At 37.9% G+C, this 26,350-nt stretch overlaps 1 protein-coding gene across 1 annotated transcript in view; it reads left to right on the top strand.

The window, feature by feature from the left end:
* Positions 1 to 26,350, top strand: part of WNK3 (WNK lysine deficient protein kinase 3) — a 136,098-nt gene that overhangs the window by 84,039 nt on the left and 25,709 nt on the right. The window contains exons 14-21 of the mRNA XM_061179460.1: positions 658 to 813; positions 895 to 946; positions 2,583 to 2,720; positions 3,083 to 4,011; positions 13,950 to 14,181; positions 14,581 to 14,711; positions 15,322 to 15,944; positions 18,644 to 18,855. Of these exons, the coding sequence (XP_061035443.1) occupies positions 658 to 813; positions 895 to 946; positions 2,583 to 2,720; positions 3,083 to 4,011; positions 13,950 to 14,181; positions 14,581 to 14,711; positions 15,322 to 15,944; positions 18,644 to 18,855 (2,473 nt within the window). The remainder of the gene's footprint in view (positions 1 to 657; positions 814 to 894; positions 947 to 2,582; positions 2,721 to 3,082; positions 4,012 to 13,949; positions 14,182 to 14,580; positions 14,712 to 15,321; positions 15,945 to 18,643; positions 18,856 to 26,350) is intronic.

The raw sequence follows: 26,350 nt of genomic DNA, 5'->3' as shown, positions 1-26,350 counted from the left end.
GCTACTGATACAACATCTTACATATAGGTGTTCAAGTAATGTTCATCATTTAATTTAGTTTTTGTATTTTCTTTGAATTGTTAGGCTTAAGTTACTATTCCCCTCCTCTTTTTTTTTAATGGGGATGAGCTAGGGTGGCATGAAGAGTACATAATGCTTTTGTTTCTGCCAGTTTTCTTTGTATATACATTCCTGGCCAAGCAGAATTTAACATTTTAAAAGTTAATAATTTTGTCAGTCTGCCTCTTATTTAATGTAGTATTTTCTGAACTGTCTCTAGGCCATTCTTTATCATCTTTAGAGATGCTTCATTTTGTGATTTTTTTTTTATTTAAAAGCTTTTGCGTTTGGACATCCTAGTTTTAAACGTAAACATTACCTCAGTTATGTTCTTCAAATGGCAATCAATTTATAGAATGCCAGATTTTTTTAAAATGCTGGCTTCTGGTAGGTAGTGCCAATCTGACAAATGTCAGTGGTCTCAAAATAGAATAATTTAATGTATTATGTGGCATTTTATTGCTGGTCTTTGTTAATTCTGTTGTGGCATTTAGATCTAAATACCTAATTTATTTTTCTTTATGGTAGTCACCATATTATAATTTTGAAGAAACTAAATTCATTCTTGTGAATAGAATTACTTTTACTTTTGAATAGGTCGAAGATAACTTTGTCCTGGAAAGTGAAAAAGAAAAATTTGTAGAAGAATTGAGGGCTATCGTAGGTCAAGCCCAGGAGATCCTTCATGTCCACTCTGCTGCAGAAAGAGCCGTTGGAGTTGACTCTATTACTGTGGAATCCAGCAGTAGCCAAGTAAGAGCAATTGCTTAGCAAATAGGTCTTCTCGGATATGTATCAGGAACTTCTTTATTTATCTATTCATTTTTAATTCAGACAGGATCATCTGAACAAGTACAGATAAATTCTGCATCCACTCAAACCAGCAGTAAGTATACTTAATAAAATTTACCATTTGGCTTTTGAAGCAAGACATTTGGAAACTTTTAATGTACACACCTTGGGAAAGATGTTAGCCAATAAAGGAATTTGATAAATTGTTTATGTAGGTTTTCCCACACTTTGAAAGGACTTTATAGCCCAGAAATAAGAAGTAAAAAAAGTGAGAAGTAAAACCATTCTCCAAATTTCCTCCAAGTATTGATTCTTTACCTGATTAATTTATTTCTGAGTTGTTGCATGGTATGTTACCAGAGAAGCAGTCACAGTACTGCTGACCTTTAATGGCTTTATTGTTTGAACTTAACTGGTAAGTTTTTTTTTTCCCCTATGTGAGATGGACAACAAGTTTCTTAGCTAAAATCATCATGTTCTAAGTTTGCCTCATGTTTTTTTTTTTTTTGCCTCATGTTTTAATAGCATTAGTATCTTGATTTCATTCCACCAATGATATGCTTCTACCTGCTCTGATCACTGATAAGTTTTTGTAAATCAGATACCAGATAAACTGCCAGGGACTAAAAATGGGGTCTTCTATTTTCTTTTCTCATAACCTTATCTCTCCATTCTTCTCAGCTCTGGTCATGGGTATATTTAGAGTGTCTGGGAGGGGGAGAAGAGCCACAGACGAATGAGGACATCTGAAGGAATTATAACAGCATGAAGAAGCAACAGGTGGTGTGGGAGTCATGGAACCAGATACCATTACCCTCAAATGTAGTTTGTGTTAGGATGTCAGGGTTCTCCTCTGTCTTCTTTTTCTCATTAACAGGAGTCTTGAGTAGATTTCTTTTTATTTATTTATTTATGGCTGTGTTGGGTCTTCGTTGTTGCGTGCGGGCTTTCTCTAGTTGCAGCGAGTGGGGTCTGCTCTTCGTTGCGGTGCGCGGGCTTCTCACTGTGGTGGCTTCTCTTGTTGCGGAGCACGGGCTCGAGGCGTGCAGGCTTCAGTAGTTGTGGTACACAGGCTCAGTAGTTGTGGCGCACAGGCTCAGTAGCTCCGCGGCATGTGGGATCTTCCCGGACCAGGGCTTGAACCCGTGTCCCCTGCATTGGCAGGCGGATTCTTAACCACTGTGCCACTAGGGAAGTCCCTGAGTATATTTCTGACTGGCAAAGTAGGGTAAAGTTTAAAAGAGAATAACTTATTTGAATAATTTAACAAAGTAGGAGTACAGATGTAGGGGCTTATTTTACTTTATTTTTTAAGTTGTCATCCAGTAAAATAGACTTTTTTTTCTTTTGGTGTAGGGTTCTGTAAATTTTAGTCCTCTTATAGATTTGTGTAAGCACCACCATAATCAGGATACAGAACAGAAGATGTAGGTTTTAGTGGAAAAAGTGCTTTTCGTTTTTTTCCCAAAAGTGCCCTGCTTTTAATTGCTATTGATACAATGTTTGTTTCCGTAGAATCCAAAATCCTTCTCTAAAGATATCTTGTGCTTAGTTGTTAGAGTATTTGTCAGTCAGGGTTGGGAGGTCTGGTCTTACAAGTTACACATATCCTAGTGCCGTTGGAAATGGAGATAAAAGACAAATCGGTGTTTTAACCTGGTTTCCTTAGTCAATAGGTAAACATATTGACAATTGCTTAGCATATTAATTTTTGCCAGTTCTTTCTACAGATGAATCTGCTCCTCAGTCATCCCCAGTTGGTCGATGGCGATTTTGTATCAATCAGACAATAAGAAACCGTGAGGCTCAATCTCTTCCTTCTCTTCAGCAGTCCATGTCTACAGTTCCTGGGCTAAATCTGCTTTCTAGTAAGTGTTTGTTCTCTGCCACCTTTATCCAGACCTGGAAGATGGGGATGCAAAATATATACTGTATCTTTAACTTGTTTTCATGGGTATTTTATGCTTATGAGAATTTTCATAAGCATTTTTGAAGATGTTAATGTTAGGAGGTAACTTAAGCCATTTAAATTTTAAAATTTATGAAAAAAAAGGAAAAGGTTTTTCTCCTTGTTAGGTTGAATTCTGTGTATTTTGAGTCTTATTTACAAGAGTACTTTCACACAGGTTCTAATTTGCCCCTTGCTCCTCCTGTTCCTTTTGAGTTTGAGTACTAGTCCATGCTTTGTACTTACCAATACATGCTTAGCCATTCTTTGTTATTGTTCCAGGTCCAAGAAACATAAGTAATAAGGAAATATCACAGGACACGCTGCTCACTCTAGAAAATAATCCATGCCAGCGTGCACTTTACACCTCCACATCAGAACACAAGGATGTAGTTGATGGTAAGATTTCTGAATATGCCAGTGTAGAAACTAAGCTGCCAGCTATACTTTATCAAGTGGAAGATGACAAGCAGATAATGGCACCAGTTGCTAGTAGTTCCAGTCATACGGCTACTTCAGTTCGTGCAGTTCCACTTGAATGTGAGGGACTCACCAGCCAAGCAGGCATATTCCTACCTGTGTATCCAGGTCACCAAGCTGCCAGTCAGGCAGCTCCTGGTGAGTCAACTCAGATTGCTCCTAACTCTCTTACAACCCCGGCATTTATGTCTGATCAAAAGCCTCAGTCCTTACCAGTGCAGCAGCCAACTACGGATGCAGAGTTTATTTCCCAAGAAGGAGAAACCGCAGTGATCATGGAAGCAAGTTCTCCTAAGATGGTCATTCCCACTCAGACCCCTGGCCTTGAACCAACTAGCCTTCTGTCCTCTACTGTCGTGGAATCAGATGGGGAAGGACCTCCAAAAATGGAGTTTGCAGACAACCGAATTAAAACTCTGGATGAAAAATTAAGAAATTTGCTCTATCAGGAGCATAGCATATCTAGCATCTATCCTGAGAGTCAGAAGGATACCCAAAGCATAGACTCTCCGTTTTCTTCCTCTGCTGAAGACACAGTCTCATGTCCAGTGCCAGAAGTCATAGGCATCAGTCACTGTGGAGTTCAAGATAGTCCTGCACAGTCCCCCAATTTTCAGCAGACAGGCTCTAAGATTCTGTCCAATGTGACTGTGAGTCAGCCTGCTAACATATCAGTGTTCAAAAGGGACCTGAATGTGATAACTTCTATACCCAGCGAATTATGTTTACATGTAAGTATCATTCTTTCTAACCAATTCCTTATCCTATGCTTTTAAAGAAATGCCTTCTTTTCTAAAGTTCTGTCCTTTGAAATGAAATTATCTATGTCACAAGATTCTGCGGTCACAGGTATTTAAGAAGGCCATAGCTTAGGCTGCAGGGGCCCAGAACTTAATAGAGACGGTAGAACTTTCTTGGTGAGAGAGCCCTCTGGTGAATTAGCTAGGAACTTGTGAGCAATGTTTCTTTTTGTATTAATGACAGAACAGGACTGATTTATAGATTGTTTTAGTGGGTAGGAAGAACTTGCTTTTAGATTTCCACTTAAAAATGCCTGTTATCAGTTTCATTTTTAAAAATATTATGGTTTTAATTTAATCTTGTTTGTGGGTTTTTATTTATTTGAAAAAAATATTTTAAAAGAAAAATTTAAAAACCCCATAACCTCATGACTTGTTTTTTTTAACTTATGTAATGTAGGAATTTAATTTCTCTTTTCTGTTCCTTCAACTCATAGGGATAACCACTATCTGGTGCTTATCCACTATATGGTACTAATTCTTCTTGACTTAAGCTTACACAGATCTACTTACAAATCTACAACTTCTTATTCACAAAAATAGTATTGTGCTATAAACATATTGGTCTACAACTTACTTTTTTAATTTTACAGTATATCATAGACATATTTTAAAATATTTATCACTGTATCTCTTTATTACTGTTATTATTATATAAGTAGTATATGCATGTATATAAAGTAAAATCCACCCCACTTCTAAACCTATAGACACAGCTGTTGATAAATCTTTCCAGACATGGTTTTCACTAATATACAAATATTTATATAGCACTTCTTTATATGTATTATATCTATTTACAAAGACACAGATACATACTATATATACACATACTTCCTTACATACATGTGCTGTTCTAAATTTTTTTCCCACTTATGGACATCTATCCATGTCAGTATACATAGTTCCACCTCACCTAACTTTTTTAAAAATATATTTATTTATTTATTTGGCTGCATTAGGTCTTAGTTGCAGTGCGCAGGCTTCTCTCTAGTTGTAGCTCTTGGGCTCTATAGCGCACAGGCTTGGTAGTTGCGGCGCATGGGCTTAGTTGCCCCGCGGCATGTGGGATCTTAGTTCCCCAACCAGGGATCGAACCTGCATCCCCTGCATTGGAAGGCGGATTCTTAACCACTGGACCACCAGGGAAGTCCCCTCACCTAACTTTTTTAAACAACAGCATAATATTCCATTGAGTAAATATAATTTAAGTACTTATTTTTTGGTAAACTAGTAATTTAAAATTATGCAATTAATGCATAAACGCAAAAGAAATTCAGAAGGATAGAAAATTAAAAGGAATTGTTGTGTTAACACTCCCACTACCCAAACAATATTAAGTTCCTGGTTTTAATTCTTGTGGTCATTGCTATTAATAACTTATAAATAATATACTTATCGATTTTTTGATTTAGTAATTTTATACAATAAATTTTGACTCACTTCTATGAAGGGTAGAGAAATTATATTTTCCCTTTCCTCTACTTTTCTTCCCCATACACCTCCCAATTTTTATTACTTAAATTACTTTTTAACATTGGCAAAGTTTATAACATCTACATTTTTTTCATTATCGGTTGTGCTTTGTCTGTAGGTTGATTGGAAGAACTGAAAATCAGTAAACAGCATTTATATTATGATTATTTGTGTTATCTGATAATCACGTAATGTGATTAGAACCATAAAAAAATGAAATGTAATTCTCTGTCATTTAAACTTTGTTGCTCAAGAGACTCTTCCAAGTGTCAAGGTTAAATGGATTCTTTTGTTTGTTTCAAGTGTCCATTGCTACATCTAGATCAAACTTATTACCTGCCACTGTTTCTGGTGTCCTAGAATTCCTTTTTGTTTCCCCCCTGAAATGCTTCTATGAGTCATATTTTTAAATATGTTGCATGGGTGACCAATTTGTTTTTATTTTTTTAATGTCCAGAAATATCTTTATTTTGCTTCACACTTAAGTACAGATGGTAGAATCATTTTGAGTTAATTTTTGTATATGGTGTGAGATAAAGGTCCAGCTTCATTCTTTTGCATGTGGCTATCCAGTTGTTCCAGCACTGTTTGTTACTTTATTCTTTGTTGTTATTATAAATGAAATTGTTTTCTTAATTTCCTTTTCAGATTTTTCATTGCTAGTGTATAGAAATACGATTGATTTTTGATTGTTGATGTTGTATCCTTCAACTTCGCTGAGTTTTTTTATTAGCTGTGATAGCTTTTGGTGGATTTTCTATATAATATCAGTATATAAGATCTTATCATCTGTGAATAGAGACAGTTTTATTTCTTCATTTCCTGTTTTTCTTATCTATTAACTTTTCATTTCACGCTTTTTAAAAAAATTTTTGGCTGCATGTGGTCTTCATTGTTGCGCGTGGGCTTTCTCTAGTTGCTGCGAGTGGGGGCTATTCTTTGTTGCAGTGTGAGGGCTTCTCATTGTGGTGGCTTCTGTTGTTGCAGAGCCCAGGCTCTAGGCACGCAGGCTTCAGTAGTTGTGGCACGCGGGCTCTAGAGCGTAGGCTCCGTAGTTCTGGCGCACGGGCTTAGTTGCTCCGCGGCATGTGGCATCTTCCTGGACCAGGAATTGAACCTGTGTTCCCTCCATTGGCAGGCAGATTCTTAACCACTGCACCACCAGGGAAGTCCCTCATTTCATGCTTTCCATCTCTTTGTCCTTTTGCTTTTTGTACTGGGAGAATGTCTCAACTTTTAAGCTGTTTATAATCTCCTATTCAGCTATTTTTTTTTATGTCAAGGATTGTATTTTTAATTTCTAGTAACTATAGTTCATTCTTTTTCTTATGGATATAGTATATTCACACATCTCTTTCAACATATTAAAGTCTTATTCTGTGTTATTAATGCTGTTTCCTTGGGTATTCTGTTTGTTGAGTTTAGTGTTTTCTTAAAGTGCTGATTTCCCAAAAGTGTTGGTGATTCTTCGTTGTGTACTCAGTTTTTCTTTTTCCCCCATAAGATTCCCTGTTTGTCCGTTTGTAAATGCTATATATAATTACTATAGCCTTACTCCAGTAATTGTGGGAAAAGCGTGGGACATGCTTCCTGGCTCTGGGTATTGCAACTTGTCTTTAATGCTGCCCGGAGGGAGGTCCAGTAGCTAGTCTTCAAAGGTAGCAGGGCTTCCCCTTACTCCTGGATCTTGTCTCTTCCGTACGTTACTGACCTTTTTCTTGGCAATAAACATTTTCCTCCTTACCACTCTTATTTGGGAGCAGATGCCTCTGCTGTCTTTTGTTCATTGTGGAGATGAGGTGGGAAGGTGCCCCAACCAGTTCACTCGTCCATTCAGTGAATATCTGCTGAGCAGTGAATAAGTCAAGATCTCTGTTTTTGTGGAGCTCACATTCTAGTGGGGGAAGATAGATCCTAAACAAATGAATAAAGGGCTATGATAGGAAGACTAAGGAATTACTTTATATAGGGTGGTCAGGGAAGGATTTGTATGTAATGGTGACATTCATAGGAGGAGACCTGTTCCAGGAAACAAAAGAAGGCCAGTAAGTAGGAGAGTGTTATAAGATGATGCTGAAGTGACAGATAGGAGACAGATAGATTGTTACAGCTTTGTAAGCGTTCTGTCCAACCACCCATCCTTTTGGTTGGCCAGGGCGCTCTCTCCTGCTGCCCATATCTACCATCTGAATTCGCTGCATTTTGAAACAGTTCCTGCATATGTCATTATGCATTAAAGGAGGCTGCTTTTTCCTCCTTTAATCTTATATGCAGGGCTTCTCTGGTGGCGCAGTGATTACGAATCCGCCTGCCAATGCAGGGGACACGGGTTTGGGCCCTGGTCTGGGAAGATCCCACATGCCATGGAGCAATGAAGCCCGTGTGCCACAACTACTGAGCCTGCGCTCTAGAGCGTGTGAGCCACAACTACTGAGCCTGAGTGCCACAACTACTGAAGCCCACGCGCCTAAAGCCCGTGCTCTGCAACAAGAGAAGCCACCACAATGAGAAGCCCACGCACCACAACGAAGCGTAGCCCCCGCTTGCTGCAACTAGAGAAAGCCCGCACACAGCAACGAAGATCCAACGCAGCTAAAAAATTAATTAATTAATTAATTTAAAAAATCTTATATGCATGTGTCTACATCTGTTTTTCCTGTTGTACCTGTGGATTTGGGTTGGTAAGGGAGGCTAGAACTTGTATTTAATTTATCATCTTGATCCAGTTATTACTTAATAAAAATCTTTTCTGTAATTTCAGTGGGACCAGTGCAACACTTTCTAAATCATAATATTATTGAGAGTTTTTTCCTCTTTATAAAAGTAATATTACTAGTCCAAAATGGGACTTTGGAAAATAAAAACTGTTCAGAATTTTACTTTTAATAACTGCTGACTTAAGTGTTAATAATGCTTACCCCAAACTGCAGTTTACTTAGTGCCGCTTAGGCTGTCTTCCTTCAGACAAATGCTGAATCCCTTTCTTTGAACTTTTACTCTTTTAATTTTCTAAATTACTAGGGGCCATTCTCATGTTTCCCAAAGTATTTCTGGCTGTGTATATTAATTTTTTGTATTAGTTATTATAAGACATTTATTTTTAGAATACTCAGAATACAGCAGCAGTTAATTCTGGTTTTTGAGGGGAGGGATGGGAGGACAAGAAGAGGGAAGAATGATTTTGTAGCCAGCTGTGGCCTGATGTTAACGATTTTTAGAGTTTAAATTTGAAATAATTTTGAGGTCCATTGTAAATTTCTGTGTGCTTATATAATGTAAGAAACTTGATTTGGTAATATATTTCTGTAAATGTAAATGCCTAGATATCTTGTTTTTCTATGTTTATCATGCATGTCAGGCATCTTTAACTCTCTTAGATAATATAAGCATAAATGAAAATTTCCATTTTAAGATCATAGGGTTTAAGTAACCTTTTCTAGTGAATTGGTGCATATGAGGGTTATTTCCTTCATATTTTAATTTTCAGTTTTCAAAGTTGCTATAATAAAAAATATTCTAGGGTGGAAGTTTAACATTCTGCTGTTTTATTTATCTGAAGTCTAAATAGTATTTTTAAAGAAAGGGGAAGGCTTAATTCCTATAAGTTGAATACTTCAGGTTTAGTCTGATATGATACTATTAATAGAAGTATACGTAGCATTCTATTTTTTTTTTACATTTTTATTGGAGTATAATTGCTTTACAATGGTGTGTTAGTTTCTGCTTTATAACAAAATGAATCAGTTATACATATACATATATCCCCATATCTCTTCCCTCTTGCATCTCCCTCCCTCCCACCCTCCGTATCCCACCCTTCTAGATGGTCACAAAGCACCGAGCTGATCTCCCTGTGCTATGCGACTGCTTCCCACTAGCTATCTATTTTACATTTGGTAGTGTATATATGTCCATATACACACTACCACTCTCTCACTTTGTCCCAGCTTACCCTTCCCCCTCACCGTGTCCTCAAGTCCATTCTCTAGTAGGTCTGTGTCTTTATTCCCGTCTTGCCCCAGGTTCTTCATCACCTTTTTTTTTTTTAGATTCCATATATATGTGTCAGCATACTGTATTTGTTTTTCTCTTTCTGACGTACTTCACTCTGTATGACAGTCTCGAGGTCCATCCACCTCACTACAAATACCTCCATTTTGTTTCTTTTTATGGCTGAGTAATATTCCATTGTATATATGTGCCACATCTTCTTTATCCATTCATCCGATGATGGACACTTAGGTTGCTTCCATGTCCTGGCTATTGTAAATAGAGCTGCAATGAACATTTTGGTACATGACTCTTTTTGAATTATGGTTTTCTCAGGGTATATGCCCAGTAGTGGGATTGCTGGGTCATATGGTAGTTCTATTTTTAGATTTTTAAGGAACCTCCATACTGTTCTCCATAGTGGCTGTATCAACTTACATTCCCACCAGCAGTGCAAGAGTGTTCCCTTTCCTCCACACCCTCTCCAGCATTTACTGTTTCTAGATTTTTTGATGATGGCCATTCTGACCGGTGTGAGATGATATCTCATTGTAGTTTTGATTTGCATTTCTCTAAGGATTAATGATGTTGAGCATTCTTTCATGTGTCTGTTGGCAATCTGTATATCTTCTTTGGAGAAATGTCTATTTAGGTCTTCTGCCCATTTTTGGATTGGGTTGTTTGTTTTTTTGTTACTGAGCTGCATGAGCTGCTTGTAAATCTTGGAGATTAATCCTTTGTCAGTTGCTTCATTTGCAAATATTTTCTCCCATTCTGAGGGTTGTCTTTTGGTCTTGTTTATGGTTTCCTTTGCTGTGCAAAAGCTTTTAAGTTTCATTAGGTCCCATTTGTTTATTTGTATTTTTATTTCCATTTCTCTAGGAAGTGGGTCAAAAAGGATCTTGCTGTGATTTATGTCATAGAGTGTTCTGCCTATGTTTTCCTCTAAGAGTTTGATAGCGTCTGGCCTTACATTTAGGTCTTTAATCCATTTTGAGTTTATTTTTGTGTATGGTGTTAGGGAGTGTTCTAATTTCATACTTTTACATGTAGCTGTCCAGTTTTCCCAGCACCACTTATTGAAGAGCCTGTCTTTTCTCCACTGTATATGCTTGCCTCCTTTATCAAAGATAAGGTGACCATATGTGCGTGGGTTTATCTCTGGGCTTTCTATCCTGTTCCATTGATCTATATTTCTGTTTTTGTGCCAGTACCATACTGTCTTGATTACTGTAGCTTTGTATTATAGTCTGAAGTCAGGGAGCCTGATTCCTCCAGCTCCATTTCTCGTTCTCAAGATTGCTTTGGCTATTCAGGGTCTTTTCTGTTTCCATAAAAATTGTGAAATTTTTTGTTCTAGTTCTGAGAAAAATGCCATTGGTAGTTTGATAGGGGTTGCATTGAATCTATAGATTGCTTTGGGTAGTATAGTCATTTTCACAATGTTGATTCTTCCAATCCAAGAACACGGTATATCTCTCCATCTTTTGGTATCATCTTTAATTTCTCTCATCAGTGTCTTATAATTTTCTGCATACAGGTCTTTTGTCTCCTTAGGTAGGTTTATTCCTCGGTATTTTATTCTTTTTGTTGCAGTGGAAAATGGGAGTGTTTTCTTAATTTCACTTCCAGATTTTTCATCATTAGTGTATAGGAAAGCAAGAGATTTCAGTGCATTCATTTTGTATCCTGCTACTTTCCCAAATTCATTGATTAGCTCTAGTAGTTTTCTGGTTGCATCTTTAGGAATCTCTATGTATAGTATCATGTCATCTGCAAACAGTGACAGCTTTACTTCTTCTTTTCTGATTTGGATTCCTTTTATTTCTTTTTCTTCTCTGATTGCTGTGGCTAAAACTTCCAAAACTATGTTGAATAATAGTGGTGAGAGTGGGCAACCTTGTCTTGTTCCTGATCTTAGTGGAAATGGTTTCAGTTTTTCGCCATTGAGGATGATGTTGGCTGTGGGTTTGTCATATATGGCCTTTATTATGTTGAGGAAAGTTCCCTCTATGTCTACTTTCTGCAGGGCTTTTATCATAAATGGGTGTTGAATTTTGTTGAAAGCTTTCTCTGCATCTATTGAGATGATCATATGGTTTTTCTCCTTCAATTTGTTAATATGGTGTATCACATTGATTGCTTTGTGTATATTGAAGAATCTTTGCATTCCTGGGATAAACCCCACTTGATCATGGTGTATGATCCTTTTAATGTGCTGTTGGATTCTGTTTGCTAGTATTTTGTTGAGGATTTTTGCATCTATATTCATCAGTGATATTGGTCTGTAGTTTTCTTTTTTTGTGACATCTTTTTTTTTTTTTTAAAGAAATTCACGTTCTTTTATTTATTTATTTATTTATGGCTGTGTTGGGTCTTCGTTTCTGTGTGAGGGCTTTCTCCAGTTGCGGCAAGCGGGGGCCACTCTTCATCGCGGTGCGCGGGCCTCTCACTATCTCGGCCTCTCTTGTTGCGGAGCACAGGCTCCAGACGCGCAGACTCAGTAATTGTGGCTCACGGGCCTAGTTGCTCCGCGGCATGTGGGATCTTCCCAGACCAGGGCTCGAACCCTTGTCCCCTGCATTCGCAGGCAGATTCTCAACCACTGTGCCACCAGGGAAGCCCCCATTCTTTTTCGTGACATCTTTGTCTGGTTTTGGTATCAGGGTGATGATGGCCTCGTAGAATGAGTTTGGGAGTGTTCCTCCCTCTGCTATATTTTGGAAGAGTTTGAGAAGGATAGGTGTTAGCTCTTCTCTAAATGTTTGATAGAATTCGCCTGTGAAGCCATCTGGTCCTGGGCTTTTGTTTGTTGGAAGATTTTTAATCACAGTCTCAATTTCAGTGCTTGTGCTTGGTCTGTTCATATTTTCTGTTTCTTCCTGGTTCAATCTCGGAAGGTGGTGCATTTCTAAGAATTTGTCCATTTCTTCCAGGTTGTCCATTTTATTGGCATATCGTTGCTTTTAGTACACTCTCATGACCCTTTGTATTTCTGCAGTGTGAGTTGTTACTTCCCCTTTTTCATTTCTAATTCTATTGATTTGAGTCTTCTCCCTTTTTTTCTTTATAAGTCTGGCTAATGGTTTTTCAATTTTGTTTATCTTCTCAAAGAACCAGCTTTTAGTTTTATTGATCTTTGCTATCGTTTACTTCATTTCTTTTTCATTTCTTTCTGATCTGATCTTTATGATTTCTTTCCTTCTGCTAACTTTGGGGTTTTATTGTTCTTCTTTCTCTAATTGCTTTAGGTGTAAGGTTAGGTTGTTTATTTGAGATGTTTCTTGTTTCTTAAGGTAGGCTTGTGTAGCTATAAACTTCCCTCTTAGAACTGCTTTTGCTGCATCCCATAGGTTTTGGGCCGTCGTGTTTTCATTGTCATTTGTTTCTAGGTATTTTTTGATTTCCTCTTTGATTTCTTCAGTGATCTCTTGGTTATTTAGTAGTGTATTGTTTAGCATCCATGTGTTTGTGTTTTTTGTTTTTTTTTCCCCTGTAATTGATTTCTAATCTCATAGCGTTGTAGTCAGAAAAGATGCTTGATATGATTTCAATGTTCTTAAATTTACTGAGGCTTGATTTGTGACCCAAGACGTGATCTATCCTGGAGAATGTTCCATGAGCACATGAGAAGAAAGTGTATTCTGTTGTTTTTGGATGGAATGTCCTATAAATATCAATTAAGTCCATGTCATTTAATGTATCATTTAAAGCTTGTGTTTCCTTATTGATTTTCATTTTGGATGATCTGTCCATTGGTGAAAGTGGGGTGTTAAAGTCCCCTACTATGATTGTTACTGTCGATTTCCCCTTTTATGGCTGTTAGTATTTGCCTTATATATTGAGGTGCTCCTATGTTGGGTGCATAAATATTTACAATTGTTATATCTTCTTCTTGGATTGATCCCTTGTTCATTATGTAGTGTCATTCTTTGTCTCTTGTAATAGTCTTTGTTTTAAAGTCTATTTTGTCTGATATGAGAATTGCTACTCCTGCTTTCTTTTGATTTCCATTTGCATGGAATATCTTTTTCCATCCCCTCACTTTCAGTCTGTATGTGTCCCAGGTCTGAAGTGGGTCTCTTGTAGGCAGCATATATGTGGGTCTTGTTTTTGTATCCATTCAGCCAGTCTGTGTCTTTTGGTTGGAGCATTTAATCCATTTACATTTAAGGTAATTATCGATATGTATGTTACTATTACCATTTTCTTAATTGTTTTGGGTTTGTTTTTGTAGGTCTTTTCCTTCTCTTGTGTTTCCTGCCTAGAGAAGTTCCTTTAGCATATAGCATTCTATTTTTGATTACTGATTAGTCCATACAAGAAACTCCAATGGTAGAAACAATTGCTCCACCTCACCTAAATGACTACCATTTTGGTTTTCCTCTTTTTGTCTCCATTAGGAGATGTCCCCAGATGCTTCACTTCCAGGGGATCCAGAGGCCTATCCTGCTGCTGTGTCAAGCGGTGGAGCCATTCATCTGCAGACAGGAGGTGGATATTTTGGCCTAAGCTTTACTTGTCCTAGTCTCAAAAATCCTATTAGCAAGAAATCCTGGACTCGCAAATTAAAAAGCTGGGCATACAGGCTACGGCAGTCAACCAGCTTTTTCAAGAGATCAAAAGTCCGTCAAGGTAGTGTGCTTACAGTCAGGGACATAGACTAGGTAACATCATTTTTCATTTACTTCTGTTTCTTTTTGTTGTTGTTCATACACAAATCTTGCCACTTTTTCCACATAGCCCATGTATGTGACACGTCCCATTAATGTCATTGCCATTTTATTTTTCCTTTTGTAACTAATTTGGTTTTAAAGTATTCATTTCATATAGATACTAAGTCTCGGGATAAATCTTGCAATGTCTGATTCAGAATTAGGGACTTCTACAGTGTTGCTTATTACATTAACACTTTTTTAATTGTCTAGCAGGAGTTAAGCTTTTTCTACTTTTCTTCATTTTTGGTAATGTAAACAAATGTAGTCTTAACAAGCAATTTTCTCCTTTCTGCTTACAATTTGGCAAAACTTGCAGTGGATACAGAAGATACGAGATCAGCAGTTGCTCCTGACCCCATTCCTCTGACAGGAGAGTCCACAGCTGATGCTAGGGCTTTGAGTAGATGTAAAGCAATGAGTGGATCATTTCAGCGGGGTCGGTTCCAGGTTTGTGTCTTTGGTTAAATCATTATCTACAAAGGCATTATAAAAGGTAACAGCATTGAAGATCTAGGTCTGTAGATGGTAATTATTTTACATGTAGATCATTATCGTATTTAATTTTTCCCCTTATATGCATCCTGTCACCTTCTGTAGCCATCCACTAAAGGCGAGTCTAAAGAAATGAGGATTTTAGTAGCTGGAAGGGAGCACAGAAATGGGTCATCATTTTTTGGTGGGTGGTTGGGTCATCTTTTTTATAAATCTAATTTCATGTCCTTTAGAATCTTGGCAATTGAATTTTTTTTCATTTTATTTTTTAATTGAAGTATAGATGATTTACAATATTGTGTTAGTTTTAGGTGTACGTATGGAATGTTTTTTAATTGCAGAATTTTATTTGAGCAATATGAAGCCAATTCTCTTTGCAAAGGGCCCAATTGCAAAGCTTTGAATATGACAAGTATAGATGGGATTTTTTAGTTTTGGTATTATCAGTGTTTGTACATTACAGAAGACCATCCAATTGTCTGTGCCATATATTGATATTGAATTTCTTTGTGGGTTTACTCTTTGTTTAGGCAGAGCCAGCCACCTTTGCCTTTTTGTATTTCAGGTGATTACAGTTCCTCAGCAGCAGTCAGTGAAAGTGACATCTTTTGGAATAGAACACATACCAGCATTCAATAAAATGACAAGCCAGCCTAGTGAAGAAGCTTTAGCCTTTACTGAAACAGCAAAGTCTCAATTGGTAGAAATGGAACCTGCCACAGACAATCCACAAACTTCACTTTCTTCTCAGAAGTTACAAGCTCTTCAGGAAACCTTCAAAAAAGATAAAAGAATTCCCAAACAAGCTGACAACTTCTCATCTTTCAGTACAGCTTGTGAGACTGATGTATCTTTGATGACTCCAGAAAAGGAATTGGAAGAAAATTCAGCCACAGGAAGTAGCTTGCAGTCTGGATCTGAACTGTTGCTTAAAGAGAGAGAGATACTTACTTCTGGGATACAGCCTACCTCTGATAGTGAATTTTCAGCCACTCTTTGTGGCAGAGGGAAATCAGTGGCAAAGACTGGTCCAGAGAGAGAAAAGTGCTTACCACTCCGTGAAGAAAAAGCCTATGTTCAAACACAGAGCTCACTCTTCTATTCACCGTCTTCCCCAATGAGCAGTGATGATGAGTCAGAAGTAGAGGATGAGGACTTAAAGGTGGAGCTTCAAAGATTACGAGAAAAGTAAGGACTGCTTCTCTTTTGTCACAAATTTGATTGCCTTGGGTTTTACAGAACTAAGTATTTGATTGGTAACTAATTTTGGATTGGTGACATTTTAATGATGGAAAAAAATTTATGGTTGAAAACTACAAAGATAGCATCAGATCCCACAGGCTAAGGGCTCAGTCCCACAAGACTGCCCCCTTTCAGATGCCCATCACGAGTCCAGGTAGTGTTACCTATGCTTCTTACCAACCTGTTGTAAATCAGAGGTTCCCACAAACCCCTCCTCAGCTTTGATTACCTTGCTAGAGTGGCTTACAGAGCTCAGGAAAACAGTTTCCTTACTAGATTATTGGTTTATTATAAAAGGATACAACTCAAGAACAGCCAGATGGCAAGGTATAGGGGAAGGGGCATGGAACTTCATGGCCTCCCAGAAGTGCCACTCTCCCAGCACCTCCATGTCTTCACTGACCTAGAAGCTCTTAGAACCCCTGTAGTTCACGGATTTTTATGGAAGCTTCATTACATAGGCATGATTGATTAAATCGTTGGCCATTGGTGATTAATTCAACTTCCATCCTTGTTCCCCTCCTTAGAGGTACCCATCCATAGGGGCTATCCAAAAGTCACTTCGTGATCAGAGGGGCTTGTTTTGAATAATGAGACACTCCTTTTACCTTTATCACTCTGGAACTATTTCAGGAACTGGAGCTATTTGAGGACAAAAGACCAAATATTATAACAAAAGATTCTCCCATTGCTCTTGTCACTTAGGAAGTTACAAGGGTTTTAGGAGCTGTGTGCCAAGAACAGGGACAAAGACCAAATATATCTTTTTTATTATAAAACATAATATCACAACAGTAAAAATGCACACAAACCAGCCTCCTGTTTCTCATGCCCTAATCTCATTTCTCAGAGGCGACCACAATGAACTATTTGGTATATATCTTGCCTGTCATTTTTCTTGCATTTACAAATATATAGTTTTTGAGTTTAATAAAAGTGGGATCATAATATATGTTACTCTACAATTTTTTGACTTAACATTGTCTCCTCTTCATATTCATGTTTGCACAAATAATCTTTATTCCATACATTGGAATAGCATATAGCCATTTAAAGTTGATTTAATCTCTCCTTAATGGGCATTTCAGTTTTATCCCATATTTTGCTTATGTAAAAAATGTTGAAGTCAACATCCTTATATTTTTACATACTTATGTTAGTATTTTTGTAGGATAGATACCTAAAAGTGGAATTGCTGGGTTAAAAGGTTTGTACATTTAAAATTGTCATCCAATGTAAATATACCATTTTACACACCAAACAGAAATATATGAAAGTGCCTGTTTTCCCACTCCTTAACAAGATTAGACTGGATATTATTGATTCTTTTCATTTTATTCCAATCAGATGAATAAAAAATAGTTTTAAAATCTGTGTTCTACGTATGCTAACACATATATATGGAATCTAAAAGAAAAAAAAATGGTTCTGAAGAACCTAGGGGCAGGACAGGAATAAAGACGCAGACGTAGAGAGTGGACTTGAGGACACAGGGAGGGGGAAGGGTAAGCTGGGACGAAGTGAGAGAGTAGCACTGACATATATACACTACCAAATGTAAAATAGATAACTAGTGGGAAGCAGCCACATAGCACAGGGAGATCAGCTAGGTGCTTTGTAACCACCTAGAGGGGTGGGATAGGGAGGGTGGGAGGGAGACACAAGAGGGAGGAGATATGGGGATGCATGTATATGTATAGCTGATTCACTTTGTTATACAGCAGAAACTAACATACCATTGTAAAGCAATTATACTGCAATAAAGATGTTAAAAAAATTTGTGTTCTAATTAATACTAAGAATGTGCATCATCTCATATTTATTGGCTACTTGTATTTCCTCTTCTTTGGAGTCACCTTTTCATATTCTTTCCCCCTTTTTCTATAAAGTTGTTTCTTTTTTTTTTTTTTAGCATTTAATACTTAGTTATTATTAATGATACTCCATTTTTTTTAATATTAATTAATTTATTTATTTCAGGCTGTGTTGGGTCTTCGTTTCTGTGCGAGGGCTTTCTCTAGTTGCGGCAAGTGGGGGCCACTCTTCATCACAGTGCGCGGGCCTCTCACTATCGCGGCCTCTCTTGTTGCGGAGCACAGGCTCCAGACGCGCAGGCTCAGTAATTGTGGCTCATGGGCCTAGCCACTCCATGGCATGTGGGATCTTCCCAGACCAGGGCTCGAACCCGTGTCCCCTGCATTGGCAGGCAGATTCTCAACCACTGCGCCACCAGGGAAACCCTGTTTCTTTTTTTCTTATTGATTTTTAGGAGCTATTTATATATTCTGAATATTAACCTTTTACTATATGTTACAAATTTTTTTCCTGTTTATACTTGCAACATATAATAAAGAAAAGGTTAATATTATCAGTACTATGAGACTTTAATTTTTTAAATTATCTTTTACTGTATTGAAGTTTTAGAAATTTGTTCTTGTCAATTTATTGAGCTTTTTCTTTATGTCTGATTAGTTTAATGTCACACTTAGGAAGGCATTGAAAATCTTAAAATTGTGAAAATATTCTGTATTTCCACATTCTTAATCTAAATTCCTTGTTAAACTTTACTTGTACTGGTAGAGTTCCTTGGCTCATCTGGATGGTGCCTGTGCCATTAAAATGCTTTCTGCATGATTTTCCTTCAGACACATTCAGGAAGTGGTAAATCTTCAAACCCAGCAGAATAAGGAGCTACAGGAGCTCTATGAACGCCTTCGGGCAATTAAAGACAGCAAAGTCCAATCATCAGAGATTCCTGTACCACCTGCATCACCACGTAGACCAAGATCTTTCAAAAGCAAACTTCGAAGCCGTCCCCAGTCCTTGACACATGTGGACAGTGGCACAGTTGCAACAGGTAAATCAATCTTAAAAGTGATTAAAAAAAACTGGTCAAAGATCAGCAAAATTAGAAAAATAAAAATAATTAACTTATTTTTTATTAAGCTAAGGTGATTTAAAGAAGTATACATTATTCTGAGGTTCTTTTCCACTTTGTTAGTGCTGAATGTTCTTTTATGAAATAATGATGAGGATAGGTGATAGATTTTGGAGAGCAGATGAGTGTTATGTTTTCATTTGGAAAACAAATACCTGGAAACCCAGTTTCAATCCCCAAAATAAGCTTTTGAAATGTTGGTAGTCAATGGGAACCGCTGGTCTAGCATTTGGAGTTTGTTGAGGAGTTTATTGCTTAACAAAGATAATCTTAAAAGGAAAGTCATGATCTATCTGATGTAAGAGACCTTTATTTATTACGAGACTAATAGAAAAACTGTACGTCTCTGAATTTGTAAAAAGAGAGGATCAGTCTCAACTTAATAAAGAAGTTGTTAATCAGGTCAGGCTTACTTGGTTACTTGTGCATAGTCAAGGTGGGGTTGAGGGTGAACTGTAAGGGTATATGTGAGATCTCAACAGAATTTGTGGTAGGCAGAATAATGGTCTCCCCCGCAAAGACATCCATGTGCAAATCCCTGCAACCTGTGACTATGTTCAGCTATATGCCAAAGGGTAATTGAGGTTGTAGATGGAATTTAAGATGCTAATCAACATTTTAAAATAGGGAGATATCCTGGATTATCTGAGTGTGCCCCGTGTAATCACAAGGGTCCTCTAAAGTAGAAGAGAGAGGCAGAAGAAAGGATCAGAGAAAAGATATGAGGAAGGAAGCAGTGTCAGAGAGATGCAGCATTGCTGGCTTTGAAAATGGAGGAAAAGGGCCACAAACCAAGGAATGCAGGCAACCCGTAGAAGCTGGAAAAGGCTGGGGAAGTTTGAAAACACAAGGTTTACTATTCACAGGTCCTGGGGGGTACACATCGTGCGGGCCACATAGCAAGAGGTTTGGTCAGGAGGTGGGAAACAGGAGTACATACTAGAGAGCAAGAGCACACACTAGCAGATCTGGGGTTCTTCCTTTATACTGGTTGAGGGTGGGGTACCTAGGGTTTCGCAGGTTCACTGTTTATTGAGAGTGAGAGCGGGAATTAAAGCACAGGGAGGGAAAAGCAGGGTCACTCAAATGATCAGTTATCTAGGTCAACCAGGGCTTTCTAAAAGGGAAACTTCATGGGTGGGGTGGCCTGGCTCTTTATATAGTTGTATAGCTGGCAATGGGTTTATTTGAGATGGATTTCTTTGAAATGTATACCTCAGCAATCAAAAGCTTAATGTCAGGCACTTTCTTATTATAATCAAAAAAGCTAATTGTCAGGCACTTACACCACACTGCTTCTTTCAAATCAACCATGGGATCTCATGGTAAAAACATGCCTTTTGAGATTGGCTTTTTTGACCCATAATATTGTCTTTGCGATTATTTAAGTTATTTTGTGTTATAATAGCTTGTTCCTTTTTGTTGCTGACTAATATTCCATGCTATGGATGTACCACAGCTTGCTTTTTTTTTCTTTTTTAACATCTTTATTGGAGTATAATTGCTTTACAATGGTGTGTTAGTTTCTGCTTTATAACAAAGTGAATCAGTTATACATATACATATGTTCCCATATCTCTTCCCTCTTGCGTCTCCCTCCCTCCCACCTTCCCTATCCCACCCCTCTAGGTGGTCACAAAGCACCGAGCTGATCTCCCTGTGCTATGCGGCTGCTTCCCACTAGCTATCTATTTTACATTTGGTAGTGTATATATGTCCATGCCACTCTCTCACCCCGTCACATCTTACCCCTCCCCCTCCCCATATCCTCAAGTCCATGCTCTAGGAGGTCTGTGTCTTTATTCCCGTCTTGCCACTAGGTTCTTCATGACCTTTTTTTTTTTCCCTTAGATTCCATATATATGTGTTAGCATACTGTATTTGTTTTTCTCTTTCTGACTTACTTCACTCTGTATGACAGACTCTAACTCCATCCACCTCACTACAAATAACTCCATTTCATTTCTTTTTATGGCTGAGTAATATTCCATTGTATATATGTGCCACATCTTCTTTATCCATTCATCCGATGATGGACACTTAGGTTGCTTCCATGTCCTGGCTATTGTAAATAGAGCTGCAATGAACATTTTGGTACATGACTCTTTTTGAATTATGGTTTTCTCAGGGTATATGCCCAGTAGTGGGATTGCTGGGTCATATGGTAGTTCTATTTTTAGATTTTTAAGGAACCTCCATACTGTTCTCCACAGTGGCTGTATCAATTTACATTCCCACCAACAGTGCAAGAGTGTTCCCTTTTCTCCACACCCTCTCCAGCATTTATTGTTTCTAGATTTTTTGATGATGGCCATTCTGACCGGTGTGAGATGATATCTCATTGTAGTTTTGATTTGCATTTCTCTAATGATTAATGATGTTGAGCATTCTTTCATGTGTCTGTTGGCAATCTGTATATCTTCTTTGGAGAAATGTCTATTTAGGTCTTCTGCCCATTTTTGGATTGGGTTGTTTGTTTTTTTGTTATTGAGCTGCATGTGCTGCTTGTAAATCTTGGAGAGTAATCCTTTGTCAGTTGCTTCATTTGCAAATATTTTCTCCCATTCTGAGGGTTGTCTTTTCGTCTTGTTTATGGTTTCCTTTGCTGTGCAAAAGCTTTTAAGTTTCATGTGGTCCCATTTGTTTATTTTTGTTTTTATTTCCATTTCTCTAGGAGGTGGGTCAAAAAGGATCTTGCTGTGATTTATGTCATAGAGTGTTCTGCCTATGTTTTCCTCTAAGAGTTTGATGGTGTCTGGCCTTACATTTAGGTCTTTAATCCATTTTGAGTTTATTTTGTGTATGGTGTTAGGGAGTGTTCTAATTTCATTCTTTTACATGTAGCTGTCCAGTTTTCCCAGCACCACTTATTGAAGAGGCTGTCTTTTCTCCACTGTATATTCTTGCCTCCTTTACCAAAGATAAGGTGACCATATGTGCGTGGGTTTACCTCTGGGCTTTCTATCGTGTTCCATTGATCTATATTTCTGTTTTTATACCAGTACCATACTGTCTTGATTACTGTAGCTTTGTATTATAGTCTGAAGTCAGGGAGCCTGATTCCTCCAGCTCCATTTTTCTTTCTCAAGATTGCTTTGGCTATTCGGGGTCTTTTATGTTTCCATAAAAATTTTGAAATTTTTTGTTCTAGTTCTGTGAAAAATGCCATTGGTAGTTTGTTAGGGATTGCATTGAATCTGTAGATTGCTTTGGGTAGTAGAGTCATTTTCACAATATTGATTCTTCCAATCCAAGAAGATGGTATATCTCTCCATCTATTTGTATCATCTTTAATTTCTTTCATCAGTGCCTTATAGTTTTCTGCATACAGGTCTTTTGTCTCCTTAGGTAGGTTGATTCCTAGGTATTTTATTCTTTTGTTGCAATGGTAAATGGGAGTGTTTCCTTAATTTCTCTTTCAGATTCTTCATCATTAGTGTATAGGAATGAAAGAGATTTCTGTGCAGTAATTTTGCATCCTGCCACTTTACCAAATTCATTGATTAGCTCTAGTAGTTTTCTGGTAGCATCTTTAGCATTCTCTTTGTATGGTATCATGTCACCTGCAATCAGTAACAATTTTACTTCTTTCCCAATTTGGATTCCTTTTATTTCTTTTTCTTCTCTGATTGCTGTGGCTAAAACTTCCGAAATTATGTTGAATAATAATGGTGAGAGTGGACAACCTTGTCTTGTTCCTGATCTTACTGGAAATGGTTTCAGTTTTTCACCATTGAGAACGATGTTAGCTGTAGGTTTGTCATATATGGCCTTTGTTATGTTGAGGTAAGGTCCCTCTATGCCTACTTTCTGGAGAGCTTTTATCATAAATGGGTGTTCCATTTTGTCAAAAGCTTTTTCTGCATCTATTAAGATGATCATATGGTTTTTCTCCTTCAATTTGTTAATATGGTGTATCACATTGATGGATATGCATATATTGAAGAATCCTTGCATTACGGGGATAAACCCCACTTGATCATGGTGTATGATCCTTTTAATGTGCTGCTGGAATCTGTTTGCTAGTATTTTGTTGAGGATTTTTGCATCTATGTTCATCAGTGATATTGGCCTGTAGTTTTCTTTCTTTGTGACACCTCTGTCTGATTTTGGTATCAGGGTGATGGTGGCCTCGTAGAATGAGTTTGGGAGTGTTCCTCCCTCTGTTATATTTTGGAAGAGTTTGAGAAGGATAGGTGTTTGCTCTTTTCTAAATGTTTGACAGAATTCTCCTGTGAAGCCATCTGGTCCTCCTGGGCTTTTGTTTGTTGGAAGATCTTTTAATCACAGTCTCAGTTTCAGTGCTTGTGATTGGTCTGTTTATATTTTCTGTTTCTTTCTGGTTCAGTCTCGGAAGATTGTGCTTTTCTAAGAATTTGTCCATTTCTTCCAGGTTGTCCATTTATTGGCATATAGGTGCTTGTAGTAATCTCTCATGATTCTTTGTATGTCTGCAGTGTCAGTTGTTACTTCTCCTTTTTCATTTCTAATTCTATTGATTTGAGTCTTCTCCCTTTTTCTCTTGATGAGTCTGGCTAATGGTTTATCAATTTTGTTTATCTTCTCAAAGAACCAGCTTTTAGTTTTATTGATCTTTGCTATTGTTTCCTTCATTTCTTTTTCATTTATTTCTGATCTGATCTTTATGATATCTTTCCTTCTGCTAACTTTGGGGGTTTCTTGTTCTCCTTTGTCTAATTGCTTTAGGTATAAGGTTAAGTTGTTTATTTGAGATGTTTCTTGAGGTAGGATTGTATTGCTATAAACTTCCGTCTTAGAACTGCTTTTGCTGCATCCCATAGGTTTTAGGTTGTCTTATTTGCATTGTCACTTGTTTCTAGGTATTTTTTGATTTCCTCTTTGATTTCTTCAGTGATCTCTTGGTTATTACGTAGTGTATTGTTTAGCATCCATGTGTTTGTATTTTTTACAGATTTTTTCCTGTAATTGATATCTAGTCTCATAGTGTTGTGGTCGGAAATGATACTTGATACGATTTCAATCTTCTTAAATTTACCAAGGCTTGATTTGTGACCCAAGATATGATCTATCCTGGAGAATGTTCCATGAGCACTTGAGAAGAAAGTGTATTCTGTTGTTTTTGGATGGAATGTCCTATAAATATCAATTAAGTACATCTTGTTTAATGTATCATTTAAAGCTTGTGTTTCCTTATTTATTTTCATTTTGGATGATCTGTCCATTGGTGACAGTGGGGTGTTAAAGTCCCCTGCTGTGATTTTGTTACTGTTGATTTCCCCTTTTATGGCTGTTAGCATTTGCCTTATGTATTGAGGTGCTCCTATGTTGGGTGCATAAATATGTACAAGTGTTATATTTTCTTCTTGGATTGATGCTTTGATCATTATGTAGTGTCATTCTGTGTCTCTCGTAATAGTCTTTATTTTAAAGTCTATTTTGTCTGATATGAGAATTGCTACTCCAGCGTTCTTTTGATTTCCATTTGCATGGAATATCTTTTTCCATCCCCTCACTTTCAGTCTGTATGTGTCCCTAGGTCTGAAGTGGGTCTCTTGTAGGCAGCATATATACGGGTCTTGTTTTTGTATCCATTCAGCCAGTCTGTGTCTTTTGGTTGGAGCATTTAATCCATTTACATTTAAGGTAATTATCGATATGTATGTTCCTATGACCATTTTCTTAATTTTTTGGGGTTTGTTATTGTAGGTCTTTTCCTTCTCTTGTGTTTCCTGCCTAGAGAAGTTCCTTTAGCATTTGTTGTAAAACTGGTTTGCTGGTGCTGAATTCTCTTATATTTTGCTTGTCTGTAAAGGTTTTAATTTCTCCATCGAATCTGAATGAGATCCTTGCTGGGTAGAGTAATCTTGGTTGTAGGTTTTTCCCTTTCATTACTTTAAATATGTCCTGCCACTGTCTTGTGGCTTGCAGAGTTTCTGCTGAAAGATCAGCTGTTAACATTATGGGGATTCCCTTGTGTGTTATTTGTTTTTTTTCCCTTGCTGCTTTTAGTATTTTTTTCCATTTAATATTTTTACCTTGGTCCTTCATCTGCTGTGTGTTTCTCTGTCTTCTCATTTTGCTTAATTTACTGTGTTTGGGGTCTCCTTTTCACAGGCTGCAGGTTCATAGTTCCTGTTGTTTTTGGTGTCTGTCCCCAGTGGCTAAGGTTGGTTCCGTGGGTTGTGTAGGCTTCCTGGTGGAGGGGATTAGTGCCTGTGTTCTGGTGGATGAGGCTGGATCTTGTCTTTCTGGTGGGCAGGTCCACGTCTGGTGGTGTGTTTTGGGATGTCTGTGGCCTTATTATGATTTTAGGCAGCCTCTCTGCTAATGGGTGGGGTTGTGTTCCTATCTTGCTAGTTGTTTGGCATAGGGTGTCCAGCACTGTAGCTTGCTGGTCATTGAGTGGAGCTGGGTCTTAGCTTTGGGATGGAGATCTCTGGGAGAGCTTTTGTCGTTTGATATTACATGGAGCCGGGAGGTCTTTGGTGGACCAATGTCCTGAACTCCACTCTCCCATCTCAGGCACAGGCCTGACACCCGGCCGGAGCACCAAGACCCTGTCAGCCACACGGCTCAGAGGAAAAGGGAGGACAAAAACGGAAGAAAGAAAAAATAATAAAAGTTATTAAAACAAAAAATATATATTATTAAAAATAAAAAAATTTAAAAGTCATTAAAAAAGGAAAGAAAGAAAGAAAGAGCAACCAAACCATTAAACAACTTCACCAATGATAACAAGCACTAAAAGCTATGCTAAGAAAAAAAAAAAGGACAGACAGAACCCTAGGACAAATGGTAAAAGCAAAGTTATGCAGACAAAATCAAAGAAGTATATACATACATACTCACAAAAAGAGAAAAAGGAAAACAATATATATTAAAAAGTAAAAAAGGAAGAGAGCAACCAAATCAATAAACAAATCTACCAATGGTAATAAACTCTAAATACTAAACTAAGATAAACGTAAAACCAGAAACATATTACATGCAGAAAGGAAACCCAAAGTCTACAGTTGCTTCCAAAGTCCCCTGCCTCAATTTTGGGATGATTCGTTGTCTATTCAGGTATTCCAGAGATGCAGGGTACATCCAGTTGATTGTGGAGATTTAATCTGCTGCTCCTGAGGCTCCTGGGAGAAATTTCCCTTTCTCTTCTGTGTTCGCACAGCTCCCGGGGTTCAGCATTGGATTTGGACCCGCCTCTGCGTGTAGGTCGCCTGAGGGCGTCTGTTCTTCGCTCAGACAGGACGGGGTTAAAGTAGCAGCTGATTAGGGGGCTCTGGCTCACTCAGGCCAGGGGGAGGGAGGGGTATGGAACGCAGGGTGAGCCTGTGGCGGCAGAGGCCGATGTGACGTTGCGACAGCCTGAGGCGCGCTGTGTGTTCTCCCGGGGAAGTTGTCCCTGGATCACGGGACCCTGGCAGTGGCAGGC

This window comes from Eubalaena glacialis, chromosome X, assembly GCF_028564815.1.
Source record: "Eubalaena glacialis isolate mEubGla1 chromosome X, mEubGla1.1.hap2.+ XY, whole genome shotgun sequence".
Classification (NCBI taxonomy): Eukaryota; Metazoa; Chordata; class Mammalia; order Artiodactyla; family Balaenidae; genus Eubalaena; species Eubalaena glacialis.
Note: the sequence above shows the minus strand (reverse complement) of the source record. Positions and strands in the feature narration are given on the sequence as shown.